At 37.5% G+C, this 16,140-nt stretch overlaps 1 protein-coding gene across 3 annotated transcripts in view; it reads left to right on the forward strand.

The window, feature by feature from the left end:
* Positions 1 to 694: 694 nt before the first annotated feature.
* Positions 695 to 16,140, forward strand: part of UBR3 (ubiquitin protein ligase E3 component n-recognin 3) — a 234,227-nt gene continuing 218,781 nt past the window's right edge. For all 3 annotated transcript variants that reach the window (XM_042994657.1, XM_042994658.1, XM_042994660.1), the window contains exon 1: positions 695 to 1,286. In XM_042994657.1, the coding sequence (XP_042850591.1) occupies positions 742 to 1,286 (545 nt within the window). In that variant the 5' untranslated portion in view covers positions 695 to 741. The remainder of the gene's footprint in view (positions 1,287 to 16,140) is intronic.

Raw genomic sequence — 16,140 nt, forward strand, 5'->3', positions numbered from 1 at the left:
AATGATAAAGGCTCACAAAACAGTGAACAGTCCCATTGGTCTCTTTCATAGGGCAAACCTGGAGTAGTGTCAGGAGATAAGGACAGAAAGATGGGTTTTTGAGAGAGGATTTAAGGAGCTTGGCTTTTTTTTCCCACTTAAAATCTTGAACAGGAATATGATAGTAAGAATGTAGTGTACTTTAATCGCCTAAAAAATGTACTTTAGATTAACTTGGTAATAGCGTGAGGGTAAGAACTGATTTAGGGGGGAAAACTAGGAGTTAGCTTTAATAGTAATAGTGATTCAGTAGTAATTAAGGATTAATAACAATGGGAATCTACATCGTAAAACGAAATGCAAATACTTAAAGTACATCTGCAAGATGCCGTGTGTAATTCCACAGTCCAGGTAAATACAGAAGAAAAAAGTCCATATGAAAGATTTTTCATGTGGTCCATATTGAAGTGGCCCGTATTTACTTATTTATTCATTTTTAAGGCGGATCCTTTATTTCGGTAGCTCTCAACTTGGAGAGCCAAGAGGAGGGGGAAGTAGCACCCGAGGTCCCACGAGAGAGGGGCGGGGAGCAGGCCCCGCAGCCCGAGGGGGCGTGTGCAGGGGCGGGGACGCGGACGGAGGTGCGCGGCAGCTCCGGGGTATCGCGAGAGTTGGGCGGGCCGAGCAATCGCAGCAGTCAATTCCCCCACCCTCCCGGGAGGAGCCGCCGGCCCTGGGCTCTCCAAATTCTGAGCTCTCATCATGGCGGCGGCGGCCGCGGCGGCCGTCGGGGGGCCGCAGCCGCCCCAACCCGAGCTGCCCGCGCCCGGGCTGGCCCTGGACAAGGCGGCCACCGCGGCGCACCTGAAGGCGGCCCTTAGCCGGCCGGACAACAGGGCAGGTGCTGAGGAGCTACAAGCGCTGCTGGAGCGAGTCCTGAGCGCCGAGCGGCCGCTGGCCGCGGCTGCGGACGGCGAGGAGGCGGCGGCAGCCGGCGGCGGGGGCGGTCCGGGGGCGGCCGAGGAGGAGGCCCTGGAGTGGTGTAAGTGCCTTCTGGCGGGCGGCGGAGGCTACGACGAGTTCTGCGCAGCAGTGCGGGCCTACGACCCCGCGGCGCTCTGCGGCCTGGTCTGGACAGCCAACTTCGTGGCCTACCGCTGCCGGACGTGCGGCATCTCCCCCTGCATGTCGCTGTGCGCCGAGTGCTTCCACCAGGGCGACCACACCGGACACGACTTCAACATGTTTCGCAGCCAGGCTGGGGGTGCCTGTGACTGCGGGGACAGCAACGTGATGCGGGAGAGTGGGTGAGTGGAGCCCCCCTCCGGGGCGGGGGGCACGCCGGCGGCCCAAGCCGGGTCTGGGGAGGCCTGGGGCGTGCGGAAGGCTGGGAGCCGACCCTGAGCTGTCACGGGAAGGGGGTGGGGGAGGGTGCAGCCACACGGGGATGGAGGTGAGTGAGCTGTCAGCGGCGGAAAGGGAATGGGGAGCGGGGAGAGCAGAGCGCGTGTTTACGGAACGAGGCTTTCAATTTTCGGGGAAGCCAGGGCGAGTGTGTGGTAGCGACAGAAGAGCCAGTGCGTGGGGCAGGAGGGGAAGGAGGAAAGGGGAATCTGGGGAATCTGGTGTCAAGCTGTCAGTTGTGTACTTATCGGGAAAGGCTTCGAAGCTGCCTGATTCTTGGGAAGAAACTGATGATGTGATTTGGATTGGGTGGGCGGGGGATGGTATTAGGGACGGAATTGGGTCGCAGGATTGTAAGAGTCGGGGAGGTGGTCTTGCAGCCAGCTGCAGGGGAGAACGGCTTGGGGAGAAGGACTTCTGAACTGTCAGTGTGTCTGTCAGTATCGGGGAAGGAGCTCTAGCGCTTGTGAGGTTGAGGGAGGAGGGAAGGGGAGGGGCCTGCATGAAAAGTGACTGTTGAGCTGTCAGTGGAGTATTTGGTGTGCTGGAATGACATCTAGAATTGGGCTACTGAACAGTCGGTTACAGAATATCCTACACACCAGAAGAACAAACAAAACACTGAGCGAATTAGGAATCGAGTGTTAGGTCTTCTCCAGTTAAAAGGGCACTTTATTCACTCTCTAATATGCGAACCTCTATCTAAAGAGGGACAGTCAACAAATGTTTTTTAGATAGCAGCAATGTACCAGGGTGTTGGGACTTAGGACAAAAGGCATTTCAGAGGTTGCAGTGAGCTAACGAGTTGGTACGTGTATACTGTCTTGGTTTTGGGACACGATATCAATGTCTGGGGAAGTCCTGGGAAAAGAAGAAACCTGATGCAAGAGAGGACATTTTGTCTGGGCGGTAGTTGAAAAGATGTTAGCAAACCCAGTTATTCAAGTTTAAAATTTTTCAGGTTTTATAATTGATGATAGAGCATAATCCCTTTAGAAATGGTCACTGTTTTCTCCTTTGGAGTATTTGTAGGTTACTGTTACTATAGAACCTTTGTATCTATCAGGTGCAAGCAAGGCACCTAGGATATCGAAGATGAACAAGACATTGACCTACCTCTTAAGCCGCTTAAGTAGAGTAGAAAATGATAAATTCTTTAAATAATCTGGAAGTTAGAGGAGGCTTCTGTGCAGAGGCAGTACTTCAGGAGGGAGGTATTTTGACCTTGCTACTGCAACTACTAACAACAACAACAACGGCAGTAGTAATCACAGCCAACATCTGAGAACTAGAAAATGAAATGTTAAAAAAAATTTAAATATTTAACTATTTAAAAAATTAAATTCTTAAAAAAATTAATATATGAATAGCTAAAATGTTCATATAGCTAAAAAAGCAAAAGAAAAAAATAAAAACATGCACGGTTTGAAGTTTCCCTCCTATCTTGTCTTTTATCTGCCCAGTTCCTTCCCACCATTATTACTTTTCCCAGTGCTTAAAAACGAATAAGGATGAATATGTATTTTGATGTTTCAGTTTCTTTTATGTAAAAGGTAACATATTATATACACTGTTCTATACATCTTGCATTTTTCACTTATCCAAGAGGTCTTTCCATGTCATAAATCAGTACTCTACTTTAAGAGTGTTGTTAACACTTTCCTGGTTGGCTCAGTCGGTTAAGTGTCTGAGTTGGGCTCTGGTCATGATCTCATGGTTCGTGAGTTCAAGCCCTGCATCTGGCTCTGTGCTGACAGCTTGGAGCCTGCTTTGGTCCTCTCTCTCTCTGTCTCTGTCTCTGTCTCTGTCTCTGTCTCTTTCTCTTTCTCTCTTTCTGCCCCTCTCCTGCGTGCACTTTGTCTCTCTCTATCAAAAACGAATAAAGGTTAAAAGGAAAAAAAAAAGTGTAATTAACACTTTGGATTTTTATCCATCTGTTTGGTAAACAGTGGTCGAAGATTAACTGCTTTACATTATGTAACTCTTTTAATCTCCAACAGTTCTGAGATTGTTACTGTCATTATTCTCATGATACAGAAGAGGAGGGTGGGGCACAGAGTTTTAAAAACTTGTTTAGGATTATACAGGTAGTAAGCTAGGTATCCTGGCTGCAGAGAGTCACAACTCAACATTTCTCTCTACTGTCTCTACAAATAGCATTCCTATTGGTACTTCTGTTCTATACTGTGTTTTGTCTTTTTTTCTTTCTTTTTTTTTAATATGCCATTACTATTTGAGCTTTTGTTTATTTTTCTTTTTAGAAATGAAAAAAAATTTAAAAGGGATTTTAAAACAGGAATTGGAACAATCCTTTACTGATATTCAGACTTTTTTTAAAATTAAAAAAAAATTTTTAATGTTTTTATTTATTTTTGAGACAGAAAGAGCATGAGCTGGGGAGGGGCAGAGACAGAGGGAGACACAGAATCTGAAGCAGGCTCCAGCCTCTGAGCTGTCAGCACAGAGCCCGACACGGGGCTCGAGCTCATGGACCATGATAGACCTGATGGTCTGATGATAGATCTGATGGACCTGAGCTGAAGTCTGAGACTTAACTGACTGAGCAACCCAGGTGCCCCTATTTAGACATTTTTTACTTGTTAGACTAGGTTAGCATTTGGGATGCCCCTAAACAAGGTGAAAGTAGGAAATAATATTGATTCTGTCTTGAAGTTTGGAACACGGTAGTAATTGTCGAGTTGATCTGATTGAGTTGCAAGTCTGACCTGTAATTGTGATGCTTCAGTGCTGGGGTGGAAAGATCTCTGAGTTTCTTTGAAGGTACTCATACAGGTTTTCGGGCATTTGGCTGTGTCAGATAGTCCACATCCTAATCTTACAACATTTACCTTTCTTTGCTGACATCTGGTAGATTCTTATTTTTTTTCCTAGACAGGCAGTGCTCTTATGAGTTGATACATAGTACTAAATAATTACTGTTGCCTATCTGAAAGGCAGAGCTGTTGCTGTATGTGCTAGCAGCTGCCATGTCCAATTTCAAGGTATTCCAAGGTAAACAATAAAAGTATTGTGGCCATGTAAATATTCTGAGATTTTTACAGCTCTGGGTTAGAAAGAATAATTCCAGGCTACACAGAATTAATCTACTGCCTGGAGAGACAGAGGTGATGTTAGCCAACAGTGCAGGTTAAAAGGCTGCCTCTGGAACCTTTTCAGAACTGGAAATCATCAACAAATTATAGCAGTTTTTCTGGTGGGCAAAGCTGGACTATCTTGGCATGGACAGAATATATTTAACTTTTCTCAGTTTTCTCAGTTTTGATATTTCTAAAAACCCTGTTAGGTTGCTAAAAATTAAAGACGTGTTGTTTTGGAGTTGTAACTGCCATAGAAATTTATAAATCCCATTGTTCAATAAATTTTTAAGCAAGTATTCTATTTTTCTCTGTATCTGTTTTCTTAGTAAAAGAGAGGAAAAACCTGCTGTGCCTTAATCCTTTCCCCAAATGTCTGTTTTGGGTAAGATTTTGTATGATTGGAGATGGGGAAGAAGCTTGGATCCATCACAACCTATATTACTATTTAATTTTCAAATTTATAATTATAGAAATATGGGGAGAAGATTTAAGTTATTTTTGATTAGTGTTATAGATATAATGTAATATTAACAGGTATACAAACCAAAGGAAGAAAACAACTGAGAATTCATTTGTGGGATGAAATCACAAAGGCTATGGAATGTGGAAGCTAGATATTAATAACTATATTATAACAGTGTAATTTTGCCATTAATGAATAAATGCATCATTGTCACAAATGGTTGAAGGATGGATAAATTTTAAAAAAGTAATGAAAAATCTAAAATCATATCTGATTGGTTTGGGGTTCTGATGATGCTAAGCAGAAGTTGGAATTTTAAACAATTAGTTCTCAAATTTTGATGAGATGATGACCATTTTTATGTTCTATCCTGTATTTGTAGATTTTTTTGTTTTTTGCCTCCTTGCTTGTTCTTCTTACACATTTTAAGCTCCTTAAAAACAGGAATCTCATCTTGCAGTTAATCAGAGGCCAGCATAATCTCATGCACTTACTAGATGCTTAGTAAATTGTATAAAATAAATTGAATTCAATTGGATAAAATAGTGCTTGTTGTATCTGAAAATTTACCCTAAGATTACATTGGTTTAGGTATTCAGGAGGTGGCACTGATTATTAAATTCATAGCATTTTTTTTCCCAGAGTGATTTAGGTTTAATTTCCTTCTTTTTTAATTTCAAAAGTAATACATATTGGTTAGAACATAAAAGTAAGTGGATAAAGTAAAAAGTAAGGGTTCCTCTTTCCTCCATCCCATTCCTCAGTGAGAGATTTCCCTTATTTTCTTTTGAGCTTAGCTATACATTTAAAAGGTATTAGTTACAATTTACTCTGCAATTGTAGATGTTTTGTTGTGAGAAATTTTTAGGTTATTTGGTCTGTGGCAGTGCCAGAAATGGAAGCAGTGAATGTCTGGTTGAATTGTGTCATACTCTGCTGTACCAGGCTTTTTTCCCCTTACTGTATTTATTGCACACGGTCTCGTATTAGTGCACATAGAACCATTTTATTTTGTTTTTTTTTATAGTTAAATTATAGTTCATTGCATTTTTAATTTTTTTTTCCTGTTAATTTATGCTGTCATTTCCCTACTGGTAGACATTTAAATTGTTTTCAGTTTTAGAGTATTATAAACATTGTTGCAGTCAGTATGCTTATATACACTTACTTGTATATATGTGTGTGCACATGGGTGAGGATAAATTCCTAGAAGTGATATCTTGCTTAAAGGAAGTGTATATTTTAAGCTTTGATAGACCTTCCAAAGACATGGATTTTCACTCCCACTGACAATGTATGAAAGAGCATGTTTCACTATGTCTTGGCCAGTGTATATGGTGTTATCTGTATTTCAGTCTTTGTTAAGTGAGAAGTGTATCTTGTTTAATTAATCATTCCTCCCTCCATTGCTCTTTCCTTCCAAACTGGAGTACTTTGAAGCAAATCTCAGTTATCTTATAATTTAATTTATGAATATGTGAATATGTATCTCCGTAAAGAGATAATAAAAATAAACTCATAAGAATAAAGCATAACTCAAATGTCCATTGACAGATGAATGGGTCAACAAAAATGTAGTTTATACATAAGATGGAATGTTGGGATGCCTAGGTGGCTCAGTTGGTTTAAGCATCTAACTCTTGATTTTGACTCAGGTCATGATCTTATGGTTCCTGGGATCCAGCCCCAAGCTGTCAGTGTGGAGCCTGCTTGGGATTCTGTAGCCCCCTCTCTCTCTGCCCCTCCCCTGCTTACGTGCATGCATGCTCTTTCTCTCAGATAATAAATAAACTTAAAAAAAAAAGATGGAATGTTACTCAACCTTTAAAAGGAATGAAGTTCAGACACATGCTAGGAATGAAGTTCAGACACATGGATTGTGGTGATGGCTGCACAACAATGTGAATGTACTTAATACTACTGAACTGTACATTAAAAAAGTTAAATTGGTAAATTTTATGTATATTTTATCACAATTAAAAGAACAACCACAATACCATTACCACACCTAAAATATTCACAGATATTTTTAAAGTCTTCAAATATCCAGTGAATGTTCTGATTTTCCCAGTTTCATGAATGATTTCTTAGAGTTGCTTTAGAATTAGGATCCAAACAAGGCCCTCATATTGTGTTTGGTTGTTGTATCTCTTAGGACTCTTCTATGTTATAGCCCCCTTAAATCCATCCCCCCCCCCCCTTTTTTTGTTCTCTGCAGTTGAAGAAACCTTCATTCTGAGTATTACTGATTGCATCTCTATGATGTGATGTTTAACTTGTTCCTCTGCCCATTATTTTCTGTAAACCAGTAGTTGGGATCTAGAGTCTTGATCAAATTTTAGGTTATGTTTTTTTTGTTGTTGTTTTGTTTTGGCAAGGGAACTTTATAATGGTGTTTTATACTTCCTGATTCATTGTATCAGGAGCTACAGATCGTTTCCTTGTCTCTCCTTTAGTTAATGTTAGGATTAACTTGTGGCTTAAATTTGTCAGTGTGATCCATTTGTTATAAAGTTACCTATCTTAAATTTTTTTTTTTAATGTTTATTTTTGAGAGAGACAGAGACAGAATGTGAGTGGGTTGAGGCAGAGAGAGAGGGAGACACAGAATCTGAAGCAGGCTCCAGGCTCTGAGCTGTCAGCACCGAGCCCAACGCAGGGCTTGAACTCACGAGTTGCGAGATCATGACCTGAGCCGAAGTCGGACGCTCAACCGACTGAGCCACCCAGGCGCTCCATAAAGTTACCTATCTTGTTAAAGATTGTAGTAACTACTGATTATTATTGTCCAGACCCATATTTTCATTAGGGTTTGCAAAATGGCTATATTCTAATTGTAGTATTCCTTTCATACTCTAGTGAGAGCTTTTTCTAGACTACTTTTAAAATTTCAAGGATCACCTACACTCACATTTGGCCTCTGCCTGCACTGCCAACCTTATCATCTCCATTGCAGTGGGATCCTCATTTGTTTAACTCACTGTATGTACATTCCTGTCCTTGAACTTTTATGTTAAACCTTCTCCTGCAAAGTCCAGAGGCACGTTTTACTTTCACTGTCCAGCTCATTTGTAGGGACAACACTCCTATAACATAAGTACAGGGTGAAACCATATTGTAGGATTTGATTTTCTGAATTATAACAGTTTTTTTCATTTCTAAGTTCTGTCTCTCCAAATAACCAACTTTCAATATTTGATGATAAAGGCCTCTTTTGTTTATACCTCACACATATTTAGAGTTTTAGTAATTTGGTTAATCATATCATATTTTGTGTTTATTGATTTTGTGGGAGAGTGTTAGAGCTGATCTCCTAAATTATTTATGTATGTATCCATGCATTTACATGGATTACTTTGTGAAATTTTCTTCCTTATGAATCTGGGATTTTCTCTACAGCGATATCCATCTAATTCAGGTCACAAACTCAAACAAGGGAACAACGACACTCCTCATGATCCAAGAGCTTGGAGGAAGAAGAGTTGAAGAATTTTTTTTATCTTTTCTGTGTTCAGTGTACTTTTTTTTATTGCTAATTTACTAGAAATAGTATAGACAGATTCTTAGTGTAGAAGATTCTACTTGAGCTGGAAGTGTAATCTCTAGTCATCTTCATTGTAGTAAAGTTTAACTACAACACAGCAATTTGGAAGACTTATTAGATTGTAATTATTTTTTCTAATCATTTTAATGTTATATAAAAATCATTAAAACTGTTTTCAACTATGAAACATTTTTAATACACAGAAAGGTACAAAAATAATATAAAAATACCTTTGTACTCACCACTGGGATTAATAGATGTTAACCTTTTGCCCTATTTGCTATAGAGCTTTTTCTGGTCAAAGAACTAAAGGTCATCCTCTTCTCCCTTCCTTCCTCTTTCCCTCCTCAGGAGTTACCATTATCCTGAAATTCCCATGTCATATCCATGCATGCTTTGTACTTCTACTACATCTAAGCAATATATGATTGTTTTACTGTTAAAATTTTGCATAAATTTTATATTATGTGAATCTTTTTGCAGCTTGCCTTTTTCACTTACCAAGTTACTAATATGGATTAGTTCATTCATTTCTAACCACCATTAAGCATTCTGTGGTATGACTGAATCATGGTTTGCTGATTATTTTGCTACCAGACCATTAGATGCTTTACATTTTTGCATTGTTTCCACAGGGCTGCAGTGAACATTTTTGCATGTGTCTCTTTGTGTAGATATACTAGAATATTTTTAGGATAGATTCCTGGGAGAGGAATTGCTAGGTCATAGAGTGTGTTGTTCTTCGTGTGTGTGTGTGTGTGTGTGTGTGTGTATGTATGTGTATCTATACATATATATGTACATATATGTGTATGTGTATATGTATGTATACTTGTGTATATACATATATATGTACACAAAATGTATGTGTGTGTGTTGGATAGAAACATTTAAAAATTTTTTAATTTAAAATTTTATTTTAAGTTTAAAATTTTAATTTTTAATTTTTAAAACTTTCCTGACTACTGGTAAAGTTGAACATTTTTTCATGCTTTTAGGCTATTTGAATTCTTCCTTTGTGAATTGCTGGTTCATATTCTTTGCCTGTTTTTTATTTTTTATTTATTTTTTTGTTTTATCTTACTGAGTTTTAAGACTACTATATATATATATTCTAGATCCTGATCCTTGGTTATGTGGATTCCTGATTTCATCTTTCAATCTGTGGCTTGTCTTTTCCTCTTGTAATACACAATAGTGTTATAAAAAAAAGCTTTAAATTAAAAGTGTAACTTTCCTTCTATAGTTGGTATTATTTGTTTCTTTTTTAAATTTTTATTTTGAGAGAGAGAGTGGATATGCGCAGAGGAGGGACAGTGGAAAGGGGCAGAGAGAAAGGGAGAGAGAGAGAATCCCACGCAGGCTCCAAGAGCCCGATGTGGGGCTTGATCTTATGGTTGTGAAAATCATGACCTGAGCCAAAATAAAGAGTTGGATGCTCAACCAGCTAAGCCATCCAGGCATCCTTTATTTGTGTCTTTTAAAAGCAGTCCTATCTTTGTTTAGAAAAATGCTTATATGTTTTGTTTTAAAAGATTTAACGTTTTGCATTTCATATTTACATCTTTATTTCCTCCATCAATCTATAGCACTACCTCTCATATATCCATTTCCTACATGTGTCCTAAGCTTTCTGTTGTATGGGTATGTCTCTGGCAACACTATCATACTGCTTTAATTATGGTGACATTAGAATAGTTATTGATATGGCAGGATTTCCCTTATTATTACTCTTAAAAAGAAACTTGGCTATTCTTGGTCCCTAACTCTTTCATTTTAATTTCAGGGTAACGTCAAATTCTGTGGAAAATTTCTGTCTGATATTGATTGGAATCATATTAAATTTGAGGACATTTTAAAAGGAGACATGTACAAGGATATTCATTATAATACTGTTTTAAATTGGGAAAAATTGGAAACAAGGAGATTAGTAAACTATGGTTTAATCATGCAGTAGAATACTTTACACTAGAATACATATATTGTTGTCTTTATAGTATTTAGTCTGCCTATCCATGAGAGTAATTGTTTTTTCTTCCAGTAAAGTAATTTTGTCCATAAGTTGTGTATCTTTTGTTAGATTTGTTCCTCATTACCTTATTTTTGTTTCTACTATAAGTAGTATCCTTTTAAAAATTATTTTTTCCAATTTCTCATTTTTTGCTTTTTTGGTAATATTTTATATTATAAACATTTTCAAATGCTATTGAGTTTTTTTATTGAGCAACCTTCAACCTTCTCAAAATTTTTTTTCCCTAATAGTCAATCTGTAGATTTTATTAATGAGTGCTTGCTTTATATCAGGAATTTACATATATCTCATTTAACATTTTCAGCAAGTCCTAGGGATTGATATTAGCATCTACATAAGAAAATACTATCTCAGAGAAGCAACTTGAGCAAAGTTACACAGCTCTTATTCACATTTGTTTCTGTCCATATCCAAAGCCTGTGTTCTAAGCTCCTTCCTGGCACCTCTGTTGTTACTGTGTAGTAGTGAACGTTAAAGAAAACTTTACAAAGAATTTGATCTGGTGGGAGATTGGGAGGTGAAGGATGACATTGTGGATAGAAGGAACAGAATACATAAAGCTTCACAGGCATGAAAGAATATAAGGCAATCAAGTGCTAGAGTAGTTCTCACCTTCTTTCTTGAATAATGTTAAAACAATTTATTTTTAAGTTTATTTATTTTGAGAGAGAGAGAGAGACAGACAGACAGAGTGAGAGCAGGGGGAGGGGGAGCGAGAGGGGAGACACAGAATCTGAAGCAGGCTCCAGGCTCTGAGTTTTCAGTGCAGAGCACAACGCAGGGCTCAGCCCACAAGCTGTGAGATCATGACCTGAGCCCAAGTAGGAAGCTTACCTGACTGAGCACCCTCAGGCACCTCTCTCTTAATAATATTTAAACTGAGTAGAGAATTCTAGTTGACATTTGTTTTCCCTTGCACTTTGAAGATACTATTCTGTTGTCCTCTGGTTTCTATTGTTGAGAAGTATTTCAGTGTAATTGTTTCTTTGCAAGTAATCTGCTTTATTTATTGGTTGCTTTTAAGATTTACTTTTTGGTGATCTGTAGTTTCACTATGATGTGTCTAGGTGGGACTCTATTTGTTGGGTTGGTTCTAGATGAAGATTTTTGTCTCATAGCTTCTGGAAATTCTCAACCATTGTCCCTTTGAATTTCAAGTCTCTCCCATTGTTTCATTTCTGTTTTGGGATTGCTATAGTATATTTGTTGAATCTTCTCATTCTGTCTTCTAAATCCTAGAGCTTACTCATTTTCTACTCATTTATCTTATTTTGGGCTGAATTGGGGGTGATTTCCTAGATCTATCTTCTAGATAATTTCTTCACCTCTATCTCATCTGCTGTCTAGCTTGACTATTACATTTTTTTTTTTTTAATAAATGTAATTTTCAGCTCTAGGAAAATCTGCTTTTGACTTGGCCTTCTTAAAAAAAAAAAGTCATTTTTTTTTTTAAGTTTATTTTGAGAGAGAGAGAGAGAGAGAGAGCGCGCACGTGTGTGAGTGTGCACATGTGTGCACGAGAGCAGGGGAGGGGCAGAGAAAGAGGGAGAGAGAATCCCAAGCAGGCTCCATGCTGACAGCGTGGGGCTTGAACTCATGAACTGTATGAGATGATGACCTGAGCTGAAATCAAGAGTCAGATGCTTAACCGACTGAGCTGCCCAGGTGCCCCCCAAAGTCTTATTCTTTAGTTAGGGTTTCAATTCCTTCTATGCTTGTAGTAATTTTAAAAACATTTGTGTGTGTGTGTGTGTGTGTGTGTGTGTGTGTGTGTGTGTTTTCAGAATTTTTTGTTCTATTTTTCAAATTTTTTGGAAAACAAACCTGCCGTGTATTGTGCCTACTGACTGTTGATGGATGGTTTCTTTCTGTTTTTGAAATTTTGGAATGTAATCTCTTCTTTAGTGTTTGTATTTAAGTCCAGTGGTAGAGTGAAGTAGGAATGCTTTTGCTGTGGGAATACCTTGTGGTTTGGGTTTGTTTGTTGTTTGTTCTGCCAGCTGTCATAGATATCACAGATATCCCAATGCCAATTAAAAAAATTAATATTTGGCTTGGGGAGTTCCAATACGACATGAGTAATGTAAATTTGAACCCCAAACTAGCATGCAGCCTAGATTTGGGGTTTTGACTTCTTAAGGGAATTTTAACCCTTATTCGTTGCTCAGGTTGAGATACCCTGCCCATAGGCGATTTTATTTGGAGAAGTAGGGACAGTTTAATGGAAGATATTCTTGAAAGAATCTCTGGAAATCTCACCCTGTAATTGAAGAATTTCCTAGAATACTGGTTTGGAAGAGTATGTTATAGTTCTGATTTATTAACTGTGATATTTTCATCATCACAGAACTCCAGTTAGCTTCTCAGTCATCTATAGAAAACTCCCATTTTTGACAGGGTATCTTTGAAATTGGCAACTTTTAGTTTAGAATTTGTGAGAACATTTCTACCTGTAAGGCCATGTTTGGGTTGTACCTCCAACATTTGTTATCTTTTTGTCTTTGGGTAAATCACTTAATTTTCCTTGGCTATAGTTTTTCTCACATGTACAATGGGAATGATGTTTGACATGCCTACTTCAATTTATTTATTTTCAAGATTTTTTAAAAATTAAATGGGATAACACACACATATAGAGAATGGTATTATTCCCATTTTATGTGATTAATTTCCCAGGACTGTGAAACATTTTGGCATGTCGTATTAATATTCTATTTATACTGATGGTCTTGTGGACAGAGCCATAAGAAGCAAAGCCTTTTTTTTGGAGCATTGCATTGGAATGCTTGAATACGGCAATTGCATATGATTTTAGGGCATTTTGTGGTATTAGCTTTGTTGGAGGCATAATTACAAATTGTACACATTTAAAGTCCACCGTTTAAGTTGCCAAATATGTATACCCCTGTAAAACTATCACCATAATCAAAATAGTAAACATAGCAATGATTCCCAAAAGGGTCCTTGTGCCTTTTTTTATTTTATTTTATTTTATTTTTTATTTTTTAAAATATACATCCATATTTTTTAAAATATACATCCAAATTAGTTAGCATATAGTGAAACAACGATTTCAGGAGTAGATTCCTTAATGTCCCTTACCCATTTAGCGCAACCCTGCCTCCTACATCCCCTCCCATAACCCTCAGTTTGTTCTCCATATTTATGAGTCTCTTCTGTTTTGTCCCCCTCCCTGTTCTCATATTATTTTTGTTTCCCTTCCCTTATGTTCATCTGTTTTGTCTCTTAAAGTCCTCATATGAGTGAAGTTCCTGGTGCCTTTTTTAATCCCTACCTCCAGCTTTTTCCTGTGCCCTGTCCCCCAGCAACCACCTATCTATATTCTGTTGCTATGGATTTATTTATTTATGGATTTATTTTCTAGAATTTTGTATAAATGGAATTATATAATATGTATACATAGTTTTTGATCTGTTGTCTTTCAACATAATTATTTTGAGATTCATTCATGTTGTGTAGTTCATTTCTTTATTGATAAGTAGCATTCCACTGTATGGATATACCACAGTTTGTTTATTTGTTCATCTGCCAATGAACATTTGAGTCATTTCTAGTGTTGGGCTATTACATATAAAGCTGCTATCGACATTTATATTCAGGTTTTTATATGGATATTAACAAGTCTTTATAGGGATACTTCATATCTGTTGGGTAAATACCTAAGTATGTTTTGAGTGGATCATATTGTAGATTTATGTTTAATTTTTTAAAAATTAAAAAGTTTTTTAGTATGGTTTTGTATATATTATAAAAGTTTACATTTCAATTATTTTTCAGTGTATGATTCAGTACATTAATCGCATAATGTTTAACTTTTATTTACTTATTAAAAAAATTTCTTTTAATGTTTACTTATTTTAGAGAGAAACAGAGTGCCAGCTGGGGAGGGTCAGAGAGAGATGGAGACACAGAATCCCAAGCAGGCTCCCAAGCTGACTGAGCCACCCAAGCACCCCTAACTTTTAAAGAAACTTCCAAAATGTTTTCCCATTGAATGTTCCAGTCTATATCAGCAATGTGTGAGAATTCCAGTTCGTCTGAATTCTTGCTAATACTTGCTGTTGGTCATTCTTTTTAATTTCAGCTCTTCAAATAGCTATGTAGTGGTGTCTTCTTGTAGTATTAATTTGCATTTTCTTAATGGCTAATGAATTTTTAAAGTATCTTTTCATGTCCTTTTTTGCCATTGATATATTTTGTTTGGTATTGGCTCAAATATTTTGCCTATTTTTTTCTTACTGGTTTATTTTTTTCCTTTGTTTCTAATTATTAACTTTTTTTTCCATTTTATTTTATTTAATGAATTTTTTTTTTAAAGTAGGCTCCAACACGAGGCTTGAACTCCCAGCCTTGCGATCAAGAGTTGCATGCTCCACTGACTGAGCCACCCAGGTGCCCCTCTAATTATTAACTTTTGATATAGTTCCTTATTTATTGTGGATACAAGTAATTTTTCAGGTATATGATTTGCAAATATTTTTTCCTGGTTTATGGCTTATCTACTTACAGTATCTTTTGAAGACCAGAGGTTTTTAATTTCGGTGAAGTCCAACTTATCAATGTGTTGGCCTCTTTTGGATCCTATCTTTGATGTTAGATCAAGAAGTATTTACCTAACTCGGCATCAAGATTTTCTTCTAGAAGTTTTATAGGTTTAGGTCTATGATCAATTTTGAGTTAATTTTTATATATGGTATGAGGTATGGCTCAAAGTCCATTATGTTGCATATGGGTATCCAGTTGTTGAAAATACTGTCCTTTCTTCATTGAATAGCTTTGGCACCTTTGTCAAAAAAAGAGTTGTCCATATATGTGTGGATGTTTCTGGACTTTCTGTTTTTGTTTTTTTTTTAATTTTTTACAGTTTTTATTTATTTATTTTGAGAGAGAGAGAGAGCACGAGCTGCGGAGGAGCAGAGAGAGAGGGAGAGAGAGATTTAGAAGCAGGCACTGTGCACTGTCAGCATGGAGCCCAAAGTGGGGCTTTATCTCACAAACTGTGAGATCATGACCTGAGCTGAAATCAAGATCTGCGCTTAACTGACTGAGCCACTCAGGCATCCCTGGACTTTCTATTTTTATGCCAGAGCCAAACTCTCTGGATTACCGTAGTAAGATTGTAGTAAAATCAGATAGTATCAACTTTCCAACTTTAGTATTTTTAATTTCAAAGTTACTGTGGGTAACTTTGCATTTCCATATGAATTTTGGATTAAACCTATCAGTTTCTACAAGAAAGAAAGCCTGCTTAGATTTTGACTGGGATTGTGTTGTATCTGCAGATCAGTTTGGGGAGAACTGACATCGTAACATTACTAAGTCTTCCAACTTACAGTAAATCTATTCATTTTTTAAGGTCTTCTTTAATTTCTTTCAGCAATGTTTTGTAGCTTTCAGTGAACACGTCTTGTACATTTTTTAAATGACTAAGTGTTTCATATTTTTATACTATTATAAGTGGTAGTTGAAAATATTTCAATTTCTGATTGTTGCTAGTAAATAGAAATCCAAGTAAATTTTGTATATTGATCTTGAACCTTGCTAAACGTATTTATTCTAGTAGCTTTTTGTAGACTCCATTAGGTTTTCTATGTAGGTG

This window comes from Panthera tigris, chromosome C1, assembly GCF_018350195.1.
Source record: "Panthera tigris isolate Pti1 chromosome C1, P.tigris_Pti1_mat1.1, whole genome shotgun sequence".
Classification (NCBI taxonomy): domain Eukaryota; kingdom Metazoa; phylum Chordata; class Mammalia; order Carnivora; family Felidae; genus Panthera; species Panthera tigris.